Below are 23,576 nucleotides of genomic sequence, written 5' to 3'. Positions count from 1 at the left end.
CATATACCCTGAGAAAACCATAATTCAAAAAGACACATGCACCCCAATGTTCATTGCAGCACTATTTACAATAGCCAGCTCATGGAAGCAACCTAAATGCCCATCGACAGACGAATGGATAAAGAAGTTGTGGTACATATATACAATGGAATATTACTCAGTCATAAAAAGGAACGAAATTGGGTCATTTGTTGAGACGTGGATGGATCTAGAGACTGTCATACAGAGTGAAGTAAGTCAGAAAAAGAAAAACAAATATCGTATGTTAATGCATATATGTGGAACCTAGAAAAATGGTACAGATGAACCGGTTTGCAGGGAAGAAATTGAGACACAGATGTAGAGAACAAATGTATGGACACCAAGGGGGGAAAGCCGTGGGGGGGGGTGGTGGTGGTGGTGTGAATGAATTGGGCGATTGGGATTGACATGTATAAACTGATGTGTATAAAATTGATAACTAATAAGAACCTGCTGTATAAAAAAGTAATTAAAATAAAATTCAAAAATTAAAAAAAAACACAATGAAAATGATGGCTATATGTGTTCTGTGCAAGCTACTTTGACAAGAGTGTTTCTTCAAGGAATGGATGTGATTGCTCTTTTGTAATGTTCTAGGGATTTGTTCAACAGTACATCTAATAAAGATGAATACGAGTGCTAAAAAAAAAAACCCACAGTGAGATACCACTACATACCCATTAGGATAGCTGTTGTTTTTAAAATATGGAAAATAATAAGTGTTGGTGAGTAGGTGAGGATGTGGAGAAATTGGAACCTTGTGCATTGTTAGTGGGTTGTGAAATGGTGCAGCCACTATGGAAAACAGCTTGGTGGTTCCTCAAAATTTTAAACATAGATTTACCATATGATCCAGCAATTCAACTTCTAGGTATACAACCTGAACAATTGCAAGCAGGGGCTCAGATACTTGTACACCAATGTTCATAGCAGCATTATTCACAGTAGCCAAAGGTAGTAACATCCGAAATGTCCATTGGCAGATAAATGGATAAAGAAAATGTGGTATATCCGTACAATGAAATACTATTCAGCCTTTAAAAGGAATGAGCTCTGATGCATGCTACAACAGGGATGCACCTTGAGAATATTATGCTAAGTGAAAGAAGCCAGATACAGAAAGACAAATATTGCACAATTTCACTTATATGAGGTACCTGGAATAGGCAAATTCATAGACACAGAAAGTAGAAGTTACCAGGAGCTGGGGGGCGTGGGGGAATGGAGAATAACTGTACAACTGTTTAGGGGAAGTCTGAATATGTAGACATAGACACAGAGTCAAATAGAACTGAGCTTAAATTAAATATTGGCTCTGCCATTTACTAGATGTGTGACATGAGTCAAGATAACCTTTTAAAATCTCAGTTTACTCATCTGAAAAAAGCAAAAACAAAAACAAGAACAGGATCATAGTAACATCAAACTCACAAAGCAGTTGTGAGCATTAAATGAGATAATGCATGAAAAACACTTAGTAAAGAGCTTAGCACCTAATAAGTGCTTAATGATTATTAACCTTAGAACAGTTCCTGGCACATAACTCAAACTTCTTTTGAAGGAATACATGCAACTGCATATTTGCTATAATGATGAAATTGACTGAAGCCATAGTTAAGGGAGAGGGAGGAAGGCTTTGGAGGGGATGGGGGTTCAGAAGAACATATCAGAAAGACGGCAACATGACAGGACAAAACCCAGAAAAATATTCTGACAATATGACAGTATGTATATGACAGGTTTTTACCTGTACATCAGAGCTACTTCTTGGATCTGCTCTCCCCTACCAAGAGAAACCATAATTCGTACCTTTTCCTTTTTTTCACTTTTCATTCCATTCTTCCTCAAGAAGGGGCTGGAAATCTGGCAGTAAAGGAAAAAATTACATATATGTATGTTTGTGCCTTAATTTTTGCCTCCTTTCATGAAAGTCTTACCATATTTTAAGCATTTAATAAATATTTCAAATCAAGTCTGGCATATTAGATTATCAATTAACATTTGTTGGATGATTTAATTTATAAGTAAGCAGTTACTTACTATGCTCCCCTCCTTCACCCATAGGGATACTCCCTGTGACACTTCTGTCAGAGCACTATTTTTATTTATCTATTATTTATATCTGATTCTCTTCACAAAAACTTTTGAAGCAGTTTTCAGTGTTATTTACCACACCAGATAAAAATAATTAGGGATTGGGAGACAATGTGATGATTCAAAACAAGAGATCAACATATGCCAGTGAGGTTCACAGTTGTTAGAGGTGGGTTGCAAAATTGGTTCTGAGCTTCCTAGCAGCCATCAAAAGGAAAGTTAATTACATAATTCACATTGTCCAATGATTCAAAACACACAATTACTCGGGTATTTCAGTTACTGAGAATAGAAATTTTCCTTTGAGTTATTATTATTTTTGATATAAATGCCATCAAGAATTTTCTACAGTACATGAAAAACGAGTTTCATTGGTCCATTTTGTATTATAATCTTCAACATACCTCACCACATTATGCTAAAGTAAAGATCAGTGGATGAATTCTCAAAGGGACGAAAAACGGTTTTGTCTCGGTCTGAAGCTCTGGCAATTTAGCTCCACTGAAGGGAAAAAAAAAATATCACGTATCCAGAAGAAATGACTGTACAACAATTAGTCTTATAAAAATATTTATTCCTTACCATGAAGTTTAGATAAGTGAAGGCAACAGAGACTTCAAGTCTATAATCTCTAAGAGGTACCACTTAATGTCTCTAATATTACCCCTGTGTCTTTAAGAAGACCATTTTAGGAACGTTCTGGAAACTTTTAGGTCACACGACTAAATAGGAAGCCATTTTATTACCTCAGCGAGAGACCATGGAGCGCCCTAAGGGACGGCGCCGCGGTTCCTCGGGAAACGATTTAACACCAACTTCAACATCAGAAGTAACGAGCCTCCGATATTCCCAAACTGCCGTTGACCGTAGAGCTCAAGCTGCCGGCGGTCTTGGCGTCCAAACTGCCATTTGTCTTGGCGCCCAAACTCCTGCCAACTGTGGCGCCCAAGCTCATGCCGCCATCGGCAACCAGGCTGCTGCCAGAACCCCTCTGGAAAACTTACGAGAAGGGGAAGGTAAGTGGTTTTAAGATTTTTCCCGTAAGTTAAGGATCTGTGGGAGAAGCGAACTGCTAGAAGTTTATTTGAACCGTGATGCCCATTTAAGAGAAATAAGTGGAGTATGCTGTATCTCTGTCCAAAAGATGTAAAATAGTGACTTTGTTTCGAAGGGATCAGCTAATTAGTTTGGGCGCGGATTCTAGTTATTTAATGGGTTTGCGCGGTGGTGTAGTTGTCATCAGGTGAGGTGACAACTACACCAAGGAACAAATCGGTCCAACCTAAAGGATTTGCGGAGCAACCGATTCTGCCACTCCTTTTACAGTTATCACTGTGTGCTGGTAAAACTCCCGTGGCCGTCCCAAGGGTCGTTCCTGTGTAAAGGGTATTTGTTCTGAAGCCTTGCTCCGCGAGGTCCTTGAGCGGCCACAATCAGCACCCTTCGAGTCTACCGCCCGGGCACGTGGCGAGCTGGCCGCCGCCCCGAGGCCATCCGCCTATCCGCGGTGGCGGAAGCGTGGGGAGGGGTAGCGCGGGAGGCTCCTACTTGTCGCCACACAGTCCGCCCGCCGCCCGGAGCGCACTCGCTCCCTCTGGAACCACCCTGTACAGAGGGGCCGTCCCGGCGCCAGTCGGCTGAGGAGCGTGTGAGTCCGGCGGTCAGAGGGCTCTTGGCGCCTCGTTGGCGCCAAGGGCTGCGCGCTGCTCTTCCCTTCCCAGCCCACCTGGGGTGGCGCAAAGGCTTAGGGCCCCTTGGCCTGGTAGGAGGTTTTCTAGGGAAATGGGATCAAAGCCTAGGGCTGCGGTCTTCCCTTGGGAGCTTAGTGCACCTGGGATAAGGAGGGAGTGGTCATTGCCTCCAAACTGCAGCTAGCGGCTATGAAATTGAGAAACTACCAGTTTAGTTTTGTGCTGACTTGTGCTGCTGGGAGCTTGCGGTCAGGCGCCCTCCATTTAGTTATAATTCTGATTCCAATTCTAATTCCGATGAAGTGAGATGGAGCTGGCTGGGTGGGGGCGGTGAATGGTGGAGAGCGGTCTTGTTAATTTAATTAGGTATCAAAGAGTGCTTGCTGGAAAAATGTGGATGGCTTTTCTTAAAAGAAATATGATGCAACCAGTTCATTGTATAAATGCAGATAGCAAATCTAAAAAATCATTAAAACTCATTTCTACCAGGGGTGTCTACCTTCTCTGAAATGGTTCCAGTTCTTACATTCTTTCTTTCATAAGAGAGGAGTTGCCAGAAAGGCACTGAAATGAACAAAATGCCTTAGTCTTAATTCTGCTGAGAAATCTAAAAGTTACTATTGATCTGATAAAATCTTGCTTAGCAGCTAGTTCTTCAAATCTGTATTTCTGCTCCCAACCTTAAATGTTTGTTACTCTTATGTTAGGCAATGTACCCAGTCCCAAGATTTTTTATTCAATTTACTTTATTTTAATTAACTTTCCCCCTTACCTTTACATTTAGTTTTTGTATTTGTGTGTGTGTGTGTGTGTGTGTGTGTGTGTGTGTGTATAACTGTATGAAGCAGGAAAAGGAGAGAAATGGCTATCACAAATGATCAGTCTGTCTCTTTTTCTCCCTTTCTCTTTTTCTCTCTGTCTCTCCTTCCCCCCCCCCCCCGCCCCGCCCTCCCATCCTGGGTGTCTGATTTTTCACTCCTGATTTCTCTTGTGCTTTCTATGCCTTTCTGGTAGTTTCTGAAGTCAGCCTAAAGGACTGAAATCATAACTGATGAATGATTTACCTGTAATAGGGTCTCAGACTCACTTGTATGAGGTTTTGTTTGTTTGTTTTTCCTTTTCTCTATTTTAACTGGTAGTGCTAAATATTCTTTGTCCTCCCCCCACTTTTTCCAATTTTTTTATTGAAGTATAGTTGATGTACAATATTATATAAGTTACAGGTGTACAATACAGTGATTCACAATTTTAAAGGTTATGCTCTGTTTATTGTTATTATAAAATATTGGCTATATTCCCCATGTTGTATATCCTTGTAGCTTATTTTATACCTAATAGTTTGTACCTCTTAATCCTCTACCCCTACATTTCCCCTCTCCCTTCCCTCTCTCCACTGGTAACCACTAGTTTGTTCTGTATATCTGTGAGTCTGCTTCTTTTTTGTTATATTCACTTGTATGTGTTTTTAAAAAAGGCTCCAGTGCTTTTAAGTGAGATTCGAGTTCAAAACTCAGAACTCAATTAATGGTTTACAGAGTATTAGGAGCTATACATTATCTGGAGCTTTTCATCTAACTTAAATTATAAGATTTTATAACTTGGTGTATAGCATAGTGTCCTTAGAACATAAGAAAACTTTGTCAGTTTTCATATATGTACACTGCTTTTTTCCATTTATTTCTTTATTTGTTTATTTATTTATTTATTTATAGCTGCTCTGGGTCTTCACTGCTGCGCGCGGGCCTTCTTTTTAGTTACGGCGAGTGGGGACCACTCCTCGCTGCAGCGTGAAGTCCTCTCATTATGGTGGCCTCTCCTGTTGAGGAGCACAGGCTCCAGGTGCGTGGGCCTCAGTAGTTGTGGCTCGCGGGCTCTAGAGCTCAGGCTCAGTAGTTGTGGCACATGGGCTTAGTTGCTCCACGGCATGTGGGATCTTCCTGGACCAGGGCTTAAACCCACATCCTCCACATTGGCAGGCAGATTCTTAACCACTGCACCACCAGCGAAGTGCCCTTTTTTCCATTTTTGAGAAAAACTTTCCTCAGAAGTAGTGTGGGCCCTAAAACTCAAAATGCAAGCCACTACAGATATATCCCTAATAGATGGAAAATAAGGTGAAAAAATGAAGATCAACTTGGAGATTATTCACTTTACAGAAGGTGCATTTTATATATATATGTGTGTATATGTATGTGTGTGTGCATATACATACACACATATATATATATATATATATGTGTATGTATATATATGGATTCATCGTAGGATTCCTTCAAATGGCTTTTAGAGGTATTTCACATAAGTGGTGGTTGTGAGGATTAAATGAAATAATAGACCTCAATGTAGAGCCTGGCACATGGAGTGCATGTAGTAAATGTTAGTGATGAATAAATCAAATTAGATTTTACGTTTTTTCATTATCATCCCTTCAGAAATGAGTCTATTCCATGAAGTTAGATGTACTTATATAGATAGCCCAGCCATAAGACTGGGACTCCTAACTTTTCCCCGAGGTAGCTTGGAGCTGTTGATGTTGGCTTTAGAGTCATAAAAAGCTGCCTGCTCTCACACAGACTGTTTAATTCCTACCATTTTATTGATCATTAAGGTGAAATACTGAAAATTAAGCTCTGTTTCCTTCAAATCATCATAGAGCATTTCTGCCAGTGGTTTTTTGGGTTGATTTTGGCCTTTGGTTGGCAGTCTTCTCTGCAGAGGTATGTAGCTTGCTTTCTTTGGTAGTCACCACTGTATTGATGAGTTAATCCTTTACCGGAGAGTCTAAGAATATCAAGAAGACTAAATCATGTGTAACAGCTCTTACTTCATTTGTTATCATGTAATTAGTATTAACGTTGGAAAATCTGCACATATGGGAGGGGAGATAAGGTGACTTTATAAATAATCAAGTTATGTCAAAAAAAAGTGTTTTGAAGCTGTACACACATCATTCCAGTGAGGGTTATCAGCAAGATATTGTATAATTTAACCAGTACTACCAGAAGTGGTCAGTAGAGGGACCAAGAACAGTTTTTGGTAACTTTCTGTTGGTTTTGTTTTTGCTTTCGTGAATTCAAAAACAAGAGATGAGTAGAAGCCAGGATGAACCTCCTTGCGAACTTGAGGACCAGTTTATACTGCGTCTGCCTCTGGTAAGAAACCCTTGTATCTGAGGCCAAATATCTTCAGTGCATAAGTATTAGCTCTGCTTGTATTCTGTAGCATTTCTGTTTATTTAAGGTAGGCTATAAAAACCAAGAACATTTGTTTCCCAGGAGTTGTGTTCTATTTAGCAATCCTATCCTAGCGTGTACTCTTTTAAGCAGCATTTCTTTTGTCCTGCACATGCCACCTACTGTGTGGGTTGATTTCCTGGCAAACAGGTGGGACAATGACGGATTCAGTCACTTACCACAGATGCCAACAGCCTTGCTCACTGGACAGCCAGAAAAGACTCTTCTAAAAGAGAGTTCCTTTCTGTCACCTCAAAAGGGGCAATGGAGGGGTTAGCACTGTCTCCTCAAATTCATCATCATGCAAGGCTGTTGAAGCTCATTTCAGCATTGTGTTAGGGTCTCTTCCCCTATTGATACCTATATTTAAGTATTATTTAGTCTAAGAAAGGTATATTAAGGATGGGCTTCAGAAAGGTATTTCCCCAATTAAGGTTAATTAATATAGCCAGTAAACTGCAGCTAAGCCTTCCGTTAGCAACTACAACTTGAAGGGTAACAGTGAGAAACAGGAATGTACAGCTAGGAGAAGGCATTATCTGTAGCTACTGAAAGAGAACAATGAGATTAGAGTCAACCTCATCCTAATTTGACTTACCCAGTGCACAGTATCTCATGGTACACGGCATTGTTCCTAACGTTTGGGAAGTTTAAGGTTCTATTTAAGGGAGGACTGTCTCTGACATATCTGTTCTATTAGCTGCTAAGTAGACAATTCATCCTTCTGATTTTTCAATCTACCTCCTTTTTAGGAACATGTTTCTACTGTCAGGAAGATAGTACGTTCTGGAAGTGCTGCCATGAAGGATAAACTGAAAATTGACTTACTTTGTAAGTAGTTAATATCCATTCACCGTACATCGAACAGTAATTTATTAAGGGATTGCTATGTGCCAGGCACAATACTAGATACCAAGGATGTGACAAAGAATAGAATGTGGTCTCCGTCTTGATGGACTCAAAGAGAGGCTTCAGTCACTTCCATCTCTTCCTTTTAAGAGGAAAGGAAGTAGAACTTATACAACTTGAGGTAATTATCATGGTGTGTATAAGGAAGAACTTGGAGGTCAACTGTGGGATTTGCATACTGCTGATTGTCTCCTATATGAAACTTTTGTGATTTCTGACTGTCCAGGGGAATGACAGGTGGATGTACTATTCTTTGTTTACAAAAGTGACATATCTTTATCTCTTTTAAATAATACTTATTAGATTTTTAAATACAGAGAAGTATATGAAGAATAAAATTTTAAATGGCCCATAATCCCAGCACTCCGGTAGCCCTTATTGACACTTTAAAAAAAAGGAATACAAATGCATGGCTAGAAAATTCAAATAAAACAGAAAGGTTCAAAAGGAGAAGTGAAACTCTCCTTCACAGTGCCTCAACCTCAATGCCAAAGATAACTAATATTGGCCTTTTCTCCTTGTGTTTCCTTATAGACAAAACTTTTATGCATAATACCGACATATAAATAATCTCTCTATATTTTTTTTTTAATTTTTATTTATTTATTTATTTATGGCTGTCTTGGGTCTTCGTTTCTGTGCGAGGGCTTTCTCCATTTGTGGCAAGTGGGGGCCACTCTTCATCGCAGTGCGCAGGCCTCTCACTATCGCGGCCTCTCCCGTCGCGGAGCACAGGCTCCAGACGCGCAGGCTCAGCGATTGTGGCTCACGGGCCCAGCCGCTCCGTGGCATGTGGGATCTTCCCAGACCAGGGCTCGAACCGGTGTCCCCTGCATTGGCAGGCGGATTCTTAACCACTGCGCCACCAGGGAAGCCCTCTCTATATTTTTAAAGATAATTTACACAAAAAGGATCATGTCAAACATAGTTCTGCATCTTTATTTTTTCACTTAATATTAGAAGATTACACTTGAATCCTTTTGTATCAAGAGACATTCATGTTTGAGACATCTGGGCAGGATTCAGAGTTGTCAGTATATGGCTGACTCTCTCTCTCTCTCTCTCTCTCTGGCTATTGTGTAGAATTTTATCTTTGTGAAACTAGAGATTATAACTTGAGACTTATTAGTACTATTCTAGAATCAACCCTCCCCTTACCCAACCCTGTGAAAACACCCATGTACAATGACATGATCGAATGCTCCTAATGGTGTCCAAACGAATGGGTTTGAATGAATGGAGTTGGCCTTTCAAGATGAGAATGAAACAGTTACCACTTCATTCACTTTAGTTCACAACCATGACCAAGAAACTTAGCTACTTTTGATGGAATGACATAAACTAGAAAAAAAAGAGCTTCATATACTCTGCCTTCTTTGCTGTGGGAAGTTACTAATTGTGTACACAATTCTGGCATTGTGAGAAATAGTAAGTTTCAATGAAAGACTCATCTGTCCCCCATAAGTCTTCATTATTCAAACCCCAGGAGTCTTGAGAGTACATTGGGAAGATGTCAGCTTTAATCTTTTCTACTTCTGTTCAGCTGGTGGACGTCATGCAGTTGTTGGGGTTGAAGGTGTCTCACTACCTGCTAAGCTGGTTGATTTGCCTTGTGTTATTGAAAGCCTGAAAACTCTGGATAAAAAAACCTTTTTTAAAACGGCAGATATTTCCCAGGTATGGACAAGTTTTCTTAATCTACTCGCCCACACATCCTTCAAGGATTTCCTTTCTCCCTCCTTTTCTTTCTTTCAATTCTCCTTTCACCTGCTTGTCATTTCTAATTTCCAGCTCAATTGCACAGGAATACAATGTCATGTTCTGGTTTGGTGTTTGATCCATCACTTTTCACTACTTTATTTTATCCAAATAGCTTTCAGAGCCTCCTGTTTGCCATTTATAGTGCCTTTCATTATTTGAAAAATATGAGCATCTGGGATCTTTGTCTGAAATTCCTGTTAAAGCAGTGTGCTGTTAACTCTGGAGGTTTACATTGGTTCTTACTCATCATCTCTACTGTTGATTTTTTGTTTCCTTTATAAATCAAAATGCTAAGATATATCTTGTTTTCAACACATTCCTTCTGCAGTGGTAAGCACTGGAGCTAAAAAAACAACAACAACCTCAGAGTCCATATGCTGTGCTGCCGAGATAGAGAGAGAATGCATATGAGTGTATGTAATACTTGGTTTTCTGGAAATGCCAAGTAGCATTCTCCTTACTTTTGTGCTCCAGGATTTCTGGTGGTAAGAATGATCATCATCCATTACTAACCCAAGATTTGTGGCCACAGTCAACTTCTTTGTCTTTGTTAAATGCAGATGCTTGTGTGCACTGCTGATGGTGGTGTCCAGTCTCATCCTGAAGAACTGGTTACCTCTACTGATCATAAAGCAATCAGGAAAAGTGAAAAGGAGAGACAGAAAAAATATGTCCGGAAGCATGGCAGTAAGTCATCAGTCCCTTGCTCATTCTGTCTAACTACATTTATCTGCTGGATCCTAATTACTTGTGAGCCAGGGATCTGTTACCACACTTAGGTATTTGGTTCAGTAGGCATCCAGACACTCTTAAAGGAACGAGTCGTGTCATGAGCCAGTGGCTTAGAGCATGACCTTATCAAATTCAGATAGATACGTGACTACCATCAGTCATATATATATTTCACCATGTTGAATTTATTTTAGTTACTCCACCACTTAGGAATGTCAGGAAGAGAAGGTTCTGCAAAGCAACAAAAAAGGTTAGTGGCATGCTATTTCTGTGTCTACTGGTTGGATTGGAAGAGGATTATGAATGGGGGGGAAGGGAGACAGTCCGTTGGGTATTCATTTGTTCAGTCATTTATATGTCCAATAAACATTTGTTGAGTATGAGCAGTATGCCAGGCACTGTGTGCTAACAATTGGAAATATGTAACGAACAAAAACAGACTTGACCCTTGAAGTTATAAGGTAGTCACTTAGGGATCTAGATGTGTCATGAACTTGAAACTTCTGCTAACGCTTTTAAAAGTTTCCAACTGCAAAATCTTGTTTTAAAGTGAACCCATCCAGAACCTGAGAATTGGGAATTGTGGTTGTATTTCTAACCTTACCTCAGAGTTGTAGAACCCTGGGCAAACTACAGGAGTACTATGCCTTGGCTTCTTTTTTAATTAAATTTTTTATTTTGAAATAATTGTAGATTTACATGCAGCTGTAAGCAATAGAAAAGAGATACTGTATACCCTTTACCCAGTTCTTCCCACTGTAACATTTGCAAAACTATAGTACAATATCACAAATAGGAAATTGACATTGTTACTATTCACTAATCTTATTCAAATTGCTCCAGTTTTACTTACTCCTGTGTATGTGTGTGCGTGTGTTTAGTTCTATGCAATTTTATCCCATGTGTACGTTGGTGTATCCACCCACGCAGTCAAGATACTGAACAGTATTGTCACCACCAGGATCCCTCATCTTGCCCTTTTCAAGCCACACCCATCTCCTCCTCACCCCAAACCACCAGGCTCTAACCCCTGCTAATCACTAATTTGTTCTCCATCTCTATAATTTTGTTATTTTGAGAATGTGGTATAAATGGAATGATACAAAGTATAACACTTGAGACTGGCTTTTTTTTTTCACTCAGATTAATTCCTTTAAGGTCCATGTGGATCGTTGCATGTATCAATAGTTCCTTCCTTTGTATTGCTGAGTGGTATGCCCTGTTCTGAATGTACCACAGTTTGCTTAATTGTTCACTCATAGAAGGACATCTTGGCTGTTTCCATTTTTTTACTATTATAAATAAAGCTGCCAGCAGGTTTTTGTGTGAACGTAAGTATTCATTTCCTTGACATAAATGCCCAGGAGTGCAATTACTAGGTATGTTGCATGTTTAGTTTTATAAGAAACTACCCATAGTGTTTTCCAAGTGGCTGCACCATTTTACATTTGCCCCAGAAATGTACGTGTGATCCAATTTCTCTACATTTTCACCAGCATTAGGTGTTGTCACTATTTTTTATTTTAGCCATTCTGGTAGATGTGTAGTGATCTCATTGTGGTATTAATTTGCATTTCCCTGATGGCTAAAGATGTTGAGCATCTTCTCATGTGCTTGTTTGCCATCTATATGTCCAGTTCTGTGAAGTGTCTGTTCATACCTTTTGCCCATTTTCTAAATGGATTGTTTTTATTGTTGAGTTTTGAGAGTTCTTTTTTATATTCCAAATACTAGTTTTCAGATATGTGGTTTGCAAATATTTTCTCCCAGTCTGTAACTTGTCTTTTTATGTTCTTCACGGGGTCTGTCAAAGAGCAAAAGTTTTTTTGTTTGATGAAGTCCAATTTATTGATTTCTCCTTTTAAGGATCTTGTTTTTCATGTCAAGTATAAGAACTGTTTGCCTAGCCCAGATTCTGAAGACTTCTCCTAACTATCTTTTTAAAGTTTTACATTTAATTTAAGTCTGCAATCCATTTTTGAGTTAATTTTTGTAAAAGGTTTGAGGGTTAGTTCAAGGTTGTTCTTTTTTTTTTCCCCTTTGCATGTCCAATTGTTCCAGCACCATTTGTTAAAAAGGCAACCCTTTGTCCATTGTATTGCTTCTGCACCTTTGTAAAAAATAAGTTGGGCGTATTTGTGTGAGTTTTTTTTCTGGGTTCCATTAATCTGTGTTGATCACCGATTCCACAGTGTAGCTTTGTAATAAGCCTTGAAATCAGGAAGACTGATCTCACTTTATTTTTTATTCAAGATTGTTGTAGCCATTCTAGAGTCTGTAACTTTCCATATACATTTTAGAGTAAGTTTGTCTATGTCTGTAGAAAACCTTGTTGGAATTTTGATAGGAATTGCATTAAACCTATAGATCAATAGCTTTACTATGTTTAATCTATGAACATGGTTGCTTTGGCTTTATACTGTCAGTCAACAGCATTCATTGAGTGCCTACTAAATATAAAACTACATTAAGAATGATTCTAGAACTCTTTAAGCTTTAGTAAAGTAGAACAATTATAATATAACTTCATTGTTTGTTGTGTTTTATTTCATAGGTCCCTGATTTCAAACAAATTGAAGAAGTCAGCTCTCCTGAGGTAGACGAATCGTAATATAACTTTATTGTTAACCTATGCTGTGTTTTACTTCACAGCTCTTTAATTTCAAACAAATCAAAAAAATCATAAAGATTACTTTCAAGCCTTCCTTCCCACCTGTAACCCCCGCTCCCATACACATACACTGAATTTGATTCACTGAAAAATGAATTCATTGTTTAATGTCTGACGACTCCTAGAGCAAAAGATACAATTTGATCAGTGACCCTGTGTATTTTAATCTGCTTCTTTTCTGTGATATTTATTTTTAAAAACCATTTCTTGGAAGCCAGGGTTCACTCTTACCAGCAGTTGTTTGCAATTACTTATTCCCCCTCAAAGTTCTAATTTCTATTTGTGGCATGATGAATTGGTTGCTGTGGAGATAATTGTCTAAAACTGGATTTAAGGGAGAATATGTGGCTAAGACCCAGTTTTTATAGGAAACTGTCTAATAATAAAGATGTGGAGAAGTGGAATCTGGGAATTTGGATCTTTAAACCAAATTACTTCCAAGTAACAAAAAAATTATAGTTCTTTGCCAGTGTGGGTCAGCGCAAATAATTAACAACTGAGGCTTAAGGGTCGTGCCTCTGAGGAGGTCTTTAATATAGAGTTGCAGATTGAAAAGATTAAATGTCTCAAGTAATTCGATTGGGAAAAAATAAGCTTACTGTATAAAAATATAGACCCTGATCAAAGTTTCCTTCATAAATAGCATTGTTTAAAGTAGAAATTTGATTGGATGTATCTTAAAGAGGCCTAATTATTTGAATTCATTTGTATGTAGGAAGAGGACATTTCTGCAAGACACAGGGTGTTAAGTGATGTTACTGGTATTCCTTCTCCAACTTTGGTTCAGCACGTTGACTCTCCTGATGTGGAGAAGCAAGTGAAAAGACTGCTGTGCTTAGACACTGAAGCTGTCAGTGTCCGTATCCTTTTATACTAAATATTTTCTGTGTAGTCTGTTACACCCCAAATGCACTTGGTGACAAGCTCTCATTTCTGATATTTGTGTGCTGATGTTAATGTACAGAACTTATGATTTTCGGAAATGTTACTTTCTAGCTAGGAACAGTACATTCATGTAATAGAAATTATTTACTTGCGTAATTCAGTATAAGGCACTTTTCTATACTAGGAATCCAGATACAAATGGCCTGAAGTTGGACTAAATTAAATAGCACTTTCAGCCAGAGAGCCTCTTCTCTTTCAAGTTTGCCTTCTGCTTTCTTTCTGCTTTTTCCTTGACTGCCTCTCCTTTCAGGATGGGAGGTCGTTGCTGAAGGTGAAACCGAGGAAATAGAAAGTCAAGGCTTCATTCCAGGCTTTGAGATAGCCTCAGAAATGAGTGGCTATAAGCAGCGTCATACCTCACCAGGTGCATTAATAAAGGCAAAGCAGGAGCTTCAGAGAGGGCAGGTGTTGACTGTGTGTAGGACCATTCTCCGTAAACTCACAGGCCAATCACAGAAAAAGGATGCCTTTGCCCTTCTCTTCTCGTATTGGTCCCACAAGTTTAGGGGTTTTAGATTGGGGTTCTAATATCCCATCCATCCCTGCTATTCTAAATTCCTGTGGGCCCTTGGATTCTCTGAATATTTTGATCATTGAATACATGAATGAATGTTACAGTGTTTTGCCTTTCCTGTCCTTGTTTTATAAAGGGAATAATCTTCCTGTGAGAAAAATTATTTTTAAAATTCATTGGTTGCCCAGTTAACTTGAGGGGGGAGTATAATTGCAGCTGGAGTGGGAGTCATTTGAAACGCTTCAGATGGTTTCACCTTCCTTTTGCTTAAAACCCATAGAATATGGTGCATTTCGGGAGATGGTCAATGACTCTAGCAGTAACAGTGATGAAGTTGAGGATGATAAGGAGGAAGATGAAGAGGGAGAGGATGACTATGATGATGAGGATGAAGACAAGAAAGAGGAGGAAGATCGTTATGAAGTGTATATGGAAAGTGAGCCACAGGCCAAGTTCATTGAATCTGGCCAGTATGAGGCAAAGGAGGGAACCATCCCAATGGGTAAGTTAGGGAAAAACAAAGGGGTGGGACAGAGTGGGTGGCAGTACTAAAGACTGACTCTAAACACGTGTTAGTTGCAAAGTTAAGTTTGAGAAATTATTGCTCAGATGCGTAGTGGAGTTTTATTTATTTATTTTTTTTTTAATTTATTTTTTTTTTTTAAATAAATGTATTTATTTTATGATTTTATTTTATTTATTTCTTGTTTCTGGCTGCGTTGGGTCTTCGTTGCTGCGCACGGGCTTTTCTCCGGTTGCGGCGAGTGGGGGCTACTCATTGCAGTGGCTTCTCCTGTCGCGGAGCACGGGCTCTAGGCACGCGGGCTTCAGTGGTTGTGGCATGTGGACTCAGTAGTTGTGGCTCGCGGGCTCTAGAGCGCGGGCTCAGCAGTTGTGGCGCACGGGCTCAGCTGCTCCGCGGCATGTGGGATCCTCCCGGACCAGGGATCGAACCCGTGTCCCCTGCACTGACAGGCGGCCTCTCAACCACTGCACCACCAGGGAAGTCCATCGTAGTGGAGTTTTAGTTGATTTGGATCTTGGTCCACTAGTTTAGGCCATGTTTAGATACATGAAGTTTTTGTCTATCTCTGTTAGTCATGGGCATTCAGAAGCAGACTCATTACGTGGGGAAAAAGCTCCAAGAGAATCAGCGCAAAGCACAAAGACAGAAGGAGCTCATTATGAAAGTGGAAAACCTAACGCTCAAGGTAAATTCTTGTTGGCTGGTATAAATATATCCGGATATCTTACTTTCAAAATCCCATCTTTGTGTTTCCACTCATGTCATCTCTGTGCAGCATTCTGGTTCATTCATGAACCTGAACAACCTCTTAGGTACCCCTAATAAAAGATAGCCCTATTTCCTTTTACCTGAGTAATTTTGATCATCTTATATAAGCATTTTTGGGAGGGGTCCAGGAGACTTGAGATAATAATTGCCAATATTGAACATTTAACTATGTGAAAGGCATGTACAGAGCTAAGCATTTTACGTGTATTATCTCATTTCATCCTGACATCCCTGAAATATAGGTGCTGTCACTATTCCCGTTTTATAGATAAGAAATTGAAATTCAAAGAGATTAAGTAACTTGCCAAGGACCACAGTAAGTGGTAGGGCATAGATTGAACCCTGTTGCTCTGTACCAAAATGTATTCATTACAATGAAAGAGAAACTAAATTAATTTAAAAATTTTATGATGCCTGCTTGAACAAAAATTAATATCATGCTTTATTTTTATTAATACACACTAATACATATTTTATTACTACACATATCAGCAAAAGGAAAATGTATGTTTAGGCCATGTTTGCTTCCCTTTTTATAGTGAGGGAAATTCTGAAGCATCTGGAGAATTCCTTGCCAGATTTCTTTTTCTGTAGAGCTGTTGTCATCGAAGGGGAGCAACTTGACACAGAACTATACTTATTTAGAGTGTTGTCCTTCAGAATAACCAAGTTAGATAATAGATGTGGACATACTTTGAAAGATACAGATATATGGTATTATGACTGTTGTCGTGTGCAGTACTAGTTAAGAATGGTAATATTCTGACCTAGTGCAGGGAAATGAAGGAGTCAGCACCAGATTCCAAGCCAGCTCTTTAAGTAGGTCACCACAGTCAAAGGATTTGTGCTAAACTAGAAAAAGGTAACATGAAGGCATTCTAATTCTTTGTTTTAGGGCAAGAAAAAAAAATGCCGTGTAGGGTGTATAAAATCAAATCAAATGGCCCTGCAGTTGGAGAGTGTAGTTTTTATACTCTAAATCCTTTATAAAATGTGTTTTTATTGAAGTAGAGTTGATATACAATGTTGTGCCAATCTCTGCTGTGCAAAGTGACTCAGTTATACACATAGAGACATTCTTTTTCTAAATCCTTTTTTAAAAGTACTCTTTTGTTACGACTGACAGTTTTCTTACTTATCAAATTATTTGCCAAACTCTTTGTCTCTCTTGGTTCTCTTTTCCTTTGAGACTCAGCATTCATCTTTTATATAATTTGTTTTCCAGAATCATTTCCAGTCTGCGCTGGAGCAGCTTAAGCGACAGGAAAAACAAAAAAATGAGCAGGTGAGAAGTGTGTTTTCACATCAACCAGAAAACATTTGATGCAAAGAACCCCACCCCCCCCAATCTCATTTCTGGCTGTTCTTTTCACAGGAACAGTAGTGGCCAAATCTTGTAAATGAGGGTAGCAGGTTGGAACAAAGTCTTTGTGAAAATTCGTTCATTCAGCAGATATTGAATGTCTATTAAGTGGAAAGCACTGGATGTACACACAGTGTTGAATAAGACGACACATACAATACTTGTCCTCATGGAGCTAACAGTCTAGCAGGGAAGATCAACAGCAAACAAATTATCATACAAATATAAAGGTGCAAATCATAAAGAAGTGCTGTGAAGGAGAAAGAGTCAGTGGTGCTATCTGAATAGAGTCCTGAATTAAATTGGGGAGATCATAATCAGCCTTTCTGAGGAAATGATACTTAAGAGACCTGAAGGAAAAGTCCAGGCAAAAAGTGTATGGAGAGCTTCTTGGGTGGAGCGTATGCCAGGTCCCACATCGGAAAAGAGCTTGGCCTCTTTGAGAACCTCTGCAGTATTTAAAGCGAGGAAGAGAGTGACTTAACGTAAGGTTGGAGAAGTAGGCGGAGGCCATATGGTATGGTCCCTTGCAGTCCATGATAAGGAGGATGGGTTTTAGTCTTAAGTGCAATGGGGAGCCCTTGGAGAGCTTTAAGCAGGAGAGTCACATTTAATTTAGGAGTTTTTTTTTATATATATTTATTTAATTTATTTATTTTTAATTGCATTGGGTCTTCGTTGCTGCATGCGGGCTTTCTCTAGTTGTGGCGAGCAGGGGCTACTCTTCGTTGCGGTGCACGGGCTTCTCATTGCAGTGGCTTCTCTTGTTGCAGAGCACGGGCTCTAGGTGCGCGGGCTTCAGTAATTGTGGCACGTGGGCTCAGTAGTTGTGGCTTGCGGGCTCTAGAGCACAGGCTCAGTAGTTGTGGCGCGCGGGCTTAGTTGCTCCTCAGCATGTGGGATCTTCCCGGACCAGGACTCGAACCCGTGTCCCCTGCATTGGCAGGCGGATTCTTAACCACTGCGCCACCAGGGAAGCCCCTAATTTAGAAGTTTTAAAGATCACTTTGATTATTATCTGGAGAATGGATTGTGAGAGGGCAAGACTAGTAGCAGGGAGGCCAGTTAGGAGGCTGTGGGGTCGTCTAATAAAAGGTGATGGTAACTTGAAATAAGGAGGTGGCAATGGAGATGGAAAGAATAAATATTTTTTCTTTTTTTATTGAAATATCATTAATTTACAATGTTGTGTTAGTTTCAAGTGTACAGCAAAGTGATTCAGTTATATATATATGTATGTGTGTGTGTGTGTGTGTGTGTGTGTGTGTGTATATTCTTTTTCAGATTCTTTTCCATTATAGGTTACTACAAGATATTGAGTATACTTCCCTGTGCTATACAGTTGGTCCATGTTGTTTATTTTTTATCTATTTTATATATAGTAGTGTATATATATTAATCCCAAACTCCTAATTTATCTCCCCTCCACCCTCCTGCTATCCCCTTTGGTAACCATAAGTTTGTTTTCTATGTCTGTGAGTCTATTTCTGTTTTGTAAATAAGTTCATTTGTATCATTTTTTTAGATTCCATATGTAAGTGATATCATGATATTTGTTTTTCTCTGACTTACTGCACTTAATATGATAATCTCTAGGTCCATCCATGTTGCTGCAAATGGCATTATTTCATTTGGAAAGAATATATATATATTTAACTGCAATAAAAATGTTTTATAACGGCTTTATTGGGATATAATTCATATACCATACAATTCACCCATTTAAATTGTACAATTCAATGACTTTTAGTATATTCACAGAATTGTGCAACCATCACCACAATCAATTTTACATTTTTATCACCCAAAAAAGAAACCTGTACCCATTAGCAGTCATTTCCCGTTTCTTCTGACCCTCCCACTCACCACCCCCCCACCCAGTTCTAGGCAACCACTAATCTACTTTCAATTAGCCTACTTTGCCTATTCCGGTTATTTCATATAAAAAGGAAACATATACTACAAGGTCTGTTGTGTCTGGCTTCTTTCACTTGGCATAATGTTTTCAAGGTTAACCCATGTTGTGGAATGTATCAGTACTTTATTCCACTTTATGGCTGAATAATATTCCATTGTACAGATATACAACATTTTTGTTTATCCATTCATCCATCAGTCGACATTTGGGTTGTTTCCACTTTTTGGTTATCATGAATAATGCTGTTTTGAACATTTATATATGAGAGAATGTATTTTAAAGGTAGAATTGATGGGAATTGGGCCAATTACTGGGTGTTGAAGGAGAAAGGAGCGTTAAGGATGTATGCCAGATTTCTAACTTGAAAGACTATTATTTAAGGCCACAAGAGAGTGAGCAGAGTGAAAAGAAAAGAGGGTAGTGTGGAATAAATGAGGGTCAAGTAGCTGTATAGAAATGTATGCTGGTTCCAGCCCTATACTGTTGAGGGTAGGGTAACAGTTTTAAGGAGACTGGAGGTCGTATTATGAGGATGGACTTAGCATGGGGCTTTTTTTCGGGGGGCCCGCGCCGCGCATCTTGCGGGAACCCGCACCTTCAGCAGTGAAAGTGCGGAGTCCTAACCACTGGACCGCCAGGGAACTCCCGAGCATAGAGCTCTTAAGGTAGTGATGCCATCCCCCATGCTCATCCCCATACAAACAAGGCCAGGAGAATTCTTATGTTCTGTATATTCCCTTCCCCTCAGCACATCACTCATCCAAGTACTGCTTATAAACAGACACGTGAACAGTTAATGCCAGGATTGCCTTAGCACCCACTAAACATCTTTGTTTTCCTCCATGTAAGTAGTTAGTATTGGGGGAGTGCTATTTTCAACATAGAACTATAGCTGTAAACTTTATTCACTCAGAACCCTTTATGTTAGCTCATTTATTCAACATAGATTTATTGGGCACCTACTTAAAGCTAGGTTCCACAGGGAACTACAAAATGCTTATGACACAGTCTCTGCCTCCATTTGGGGAGAAATACATGAGAGGGATAGGAATTTAAAGGAATGAGAGCTCACTTTTGTCCATGGAGATTAGGGGAAGCTTCATAGAGAGATGGTGTTTGGGGCCTTAAGAGGTGGGTACGGTTCTAATAAAGAGATAGAGAAATGAAGGCATTCTGTATAGAAAGTAGCATTCACAATGGCTCAGAGGTGGTGATGCCAGGCTTAAGAGTTTAGATTTTTGGTGTAGGTCATAATAAGCCCTAAAAGCTTTTTCACCTGGGGAGTAACTCAGGAAATTTTCTCTGCCAGCAGTATATAGGAGAAATTAGAGGGGGGAAATACTAGAGGAAGATGCAAGTGATAGAAGGAATCAGAACTTAAAAATTGATTGGATTTCCAGGACAAAAAGGGAACAAAGAGTAGTGCAGAGCCTGGGTGACTGGAAAATGGTGAGCCACTAACAGGAATGAAGACAACTTGAAGAGGATTCTTGGGGGGTGGGGGATGGAGAAGATGATGAGTTGAGTTGGAAGCACTTTTTAAAATGGGAGATCGGAGAGTGCCTCATGCATAGAAATGATCATTGAAGCTGTGGGGATAGATGAGTTAGCCAGGTTGACTGTTCAGCAAGAAGTCTGAACCTAAGGATAAACCTCCCTTTAGGAGGTGGTGGGAGGAGAAAGCACCCGTAAAGGAGAAAGAACTGGAGAAGTCAGTGGTCATAATCGTGGTCAGCATCTTAGTGAAAAGATTCTCGCGATTACTACAGCTAGCAATTATAGCAGTTTGGTAGCTCATGTCCAGCACAGGATCATTTTGTAATGCTCCATTCCTGTCATTCCACAAAATGAAAATCCACACTGATATGGGGCGAGCTAAATTGAATAATACCCAGAAACAATCTTTGTCTCAAAGACAGTATACTTGAGTGTTATTGGTCACTTTGCCATTTCAAGTAAATTAAAAAAATTAACTCTTACATCACAAAATGTTCAGAGCTTCTGACTTAGAAAGCATCAGGGTAAGTAGAACATCATCAGACTCGTCATTGGTTAGGACTCTGAGCCAGTTTTCAAGGGTCTCATAACATGGCAGGAAGCAGCAGCTAAGACTCGGTTTAAGACACAGTGCGGGGCTTCCCTGGTGGCGCAGTGGTTGAGAGTCCGCCTGCCAATGCAGGGGACACGGGTTCGAGCCCTGGTCCGGGAAGATCCCACGTGCCGCGGAGCAACTAAGCCCGTGTGCTACAACTGCTGAGCCTGCGCGTCTGGAGCCTGTGCTCCACAACAAGAGAGGCTGCGACGGTGAGAGGCCCGTGCACGGCGATGAAGAGTGGCCCCCGCTCTCCGCAACTAGAGAAAGCCCTCGCGCAGAAACGAAGACCCAACACAGCCATAAATAAATAAATAAACAAATACTTAAAAAAAAAAAAAGAAGGAAAAAAAAACTTTAAAAAAAAAAAGACACGGTACGTTCAGTGGGGCAAGAGGCTATCACAACTGCCTTATCTTCTGAGTTTTAGACTATGGCTACAGTGGTCCCACCTGCTTTGTCCCTACAGTGAGCTGTGACCTCTGTACACTCTTCCCAGAAGTACAAATTCTTAACAGCAAGCATATTTAATTTCTTTAGTATATTCAGTTTTGAAGCTTCCTTTTATAAGTTTGGCATGATAAAGGACAGCATCATTGTGTTTGCGTTCTTGACTGTGGCACTGTTTTTTGGAACATTGTAAGACTAAGATAACCTTATAAATGCCAAATTACAGTCTTTCTTTTTGGTTTATATAAGTAAATTCTAGATCAAGTAATGGAACTTAAGATTTCAGATTAATTTTTCGTGTTTTTCTGCCTCTCCCTACAGCTCATTCCTCTACGGGAAAAACGGAACTGTTTTCTGAAGGATTGAGGAGAGCCTTCAGCCTGGCATACAAACCTTGGCTTCACCATCCATATTGAAGACTAGATAAAATTGTGCCTGTTTCTTCTCCTTTCATTGCCTTATGTTGCATCATTTGTATTTGTTTCTCTGAACGATTTTTTTTTTTTTTGCTAGTTATATTCAAAGTTTGTAGCCATGTAGAAAGGGACAAAGTATAAAAAAGTAGTAGACCTGAAGACCCAACTCAACTATGGGACTTTGCTTCTCTTTATCAGTTTGAGAATTAAGTTGTTTCTTTTATGGTGTCTCAGATGATTCAGCCATGCTTGCCAAAGGCAGACAGTCTAACCTGAAGGCTATACAGCTGGTTTGCATAGATTTTTAGCTTTTTCTTCTTCTGTTTGTTTCAAATATTTCCTAAAACATAGAGTCAAACCATTTCCACCAAGGGCTAGGACCTGCCACAGTGATTAAGTGCCTATCTGGCAGCAGTTGATACTAGGTTGTATCCTGTCTCTGTTCAGGCATTAAAGGCTGCTTTCCGGCTCAGGGATGATTTCTTGCTGCTGCTATCTTTATTCTGTTCTTAATGGTTTTAGGATTGTGTCTGGTTGTTATTTGGCAGCTATGGGACTAGTTAGAGCAGAGATGAGATTCTGAGTTGTTATCCTTATTCTGAGCCTCTTCTTCCTAACCCCCATCGGAAAACGTTAGGAAAAAAACAGATACCTGTGGGAGCTCCCTGGTTGCCTAGTGGTTAGGATTCCAGGCTTTCACTGCCATGGCCTGGGTTCAGTCCCTCGTCTGGGAACTCCCATAAGCCTTAGTGGCCAAAAAAAAAAAAAAAAAAAAAAAACGAACAAAAAACAGATACTTGTATTGCCTGTGAAAACTTCCTTAAAAACCCTGGGCCAGTTTGGTGATTTTTAGCTATGTTAAGATTTTCTAGTCTGTATTCTTTAAGCAATAAATAAATTCCTTAAGTGGATTACTGTCACTTTATTAAACAGCTCCCATGATAAGTACATTCATATCCAAAAGGAAACTGGTGAGACAAGCAATAAATTCTGCAGTTAGGAAACGAAAGAAGTTGCTGTCAGCACTGGGACATCCTTCTAAAGAGCTCTTAGGATAACTCCTAATGAACTAAGCAGATCATCTCATATTCACCATACATCATTGGGATTTTGAGAGAAGGTACAGAGAAGTAACAAAAATGGCAGCTCCAATATTTGCACTGAATTATGTTGTAGTGGAAGGAACACAAGATTGGAATCCTGGCTCTGCTACCTACCTTGGGCAAGTCCCTACACCTCTTAGAGCCTCTATGTCCTTATTTGGAAATCAAGGGTGATAATGCTTATCACCAAGAGACATCTGAAGGTTTTCTGGAAGTAGCCCAGCTAGACCCAGGTCTGGTCCCAATTGATGAAGTCGGTGCCACTCTAGGAAGTGAACCCGCCAAGATTTCTCTGCCACTTTTAGTGCTCTCATTCCAAGTTGAAGGTAATAAGCCAAGGGCAGAGAAGGGGAAGTCAGTATGCATGGG

The 23,576-nt window shown here is 39.7% G+C and overlaps 1 protein-coding gene across 1 annotated transcript; it reads left to right on the top strand.

Moving 5' to 3' along the window:
- The first annotated feature begins 2,875 nt into the window (after positions 1–2,875).
- On the top strand, positions 2,876–22,054 carry TAF7L (TATA-box binding protein associated factor 7 like). The gene is made up of 13 exons (XM_059910424.1): positions 2,876–3,131; positions 6,891–6,958; positions 7,792–7,870; positions 9,492–9,625; positions 10,270–10,396; positions 10,636–10,691; positions 12,996–13,037; positions 13,900–13,972; positions 14,308–14,421; positions 14,852–15,073; positions 15,670–15,782; positions 17,091–17,150; positions 22,010–22,054. Exons 1-13 carry the CDS (start codon positions 2,876–2,878, stop codon positions 22,052–22,054), a joined length of 1,389 nt encoding a protein of 462 aa, XP_059766407.1.
- Positions 22,055–23,576: the final 1,522 nt, after the last annotated feature.

This window comes from Balaenoptera ricei, chromosome X (assembly GCF_028023285.1).
Source record: "Balaenoptera ricei isolate mBalRic1 chromosome X, mBalRic1.hap2, whole genome shotgun sequence".
NCBI classification, from domain to species: Eukaryota; Metazoa; Chordata; class Mammalia; order Artiodactyla; family Balaenopteridae; genus Balaenoptera; species Balaenoptera ricei.
This window is presented reverse-complemented; position numbering and strand designations above follow the sequence as displayed.

Coding starts and splice junctions, on each gene's coding strand:
- TAF7L (XM_059910424.1), top strand. CDS start 2,876: ATGGAGCGCCCTAAGGGACGGCGCCGCGGTTCCTCGGGAAACGATTTA. Junction 10,397..10,635: donor ATATGTCCGGAAGCATGGCA/GTAAGTCATCAG, acceptor AATTTATTTTAG/TTACTCCACCACTTAGGAAT. Junction 15,783..17,090: donor TGGAAAACCTAACGCTCAAG/GTAAATTCTTGT, acceptor TTTGTTTTCCAG/AATCATTTCCAGTCTGCGCT.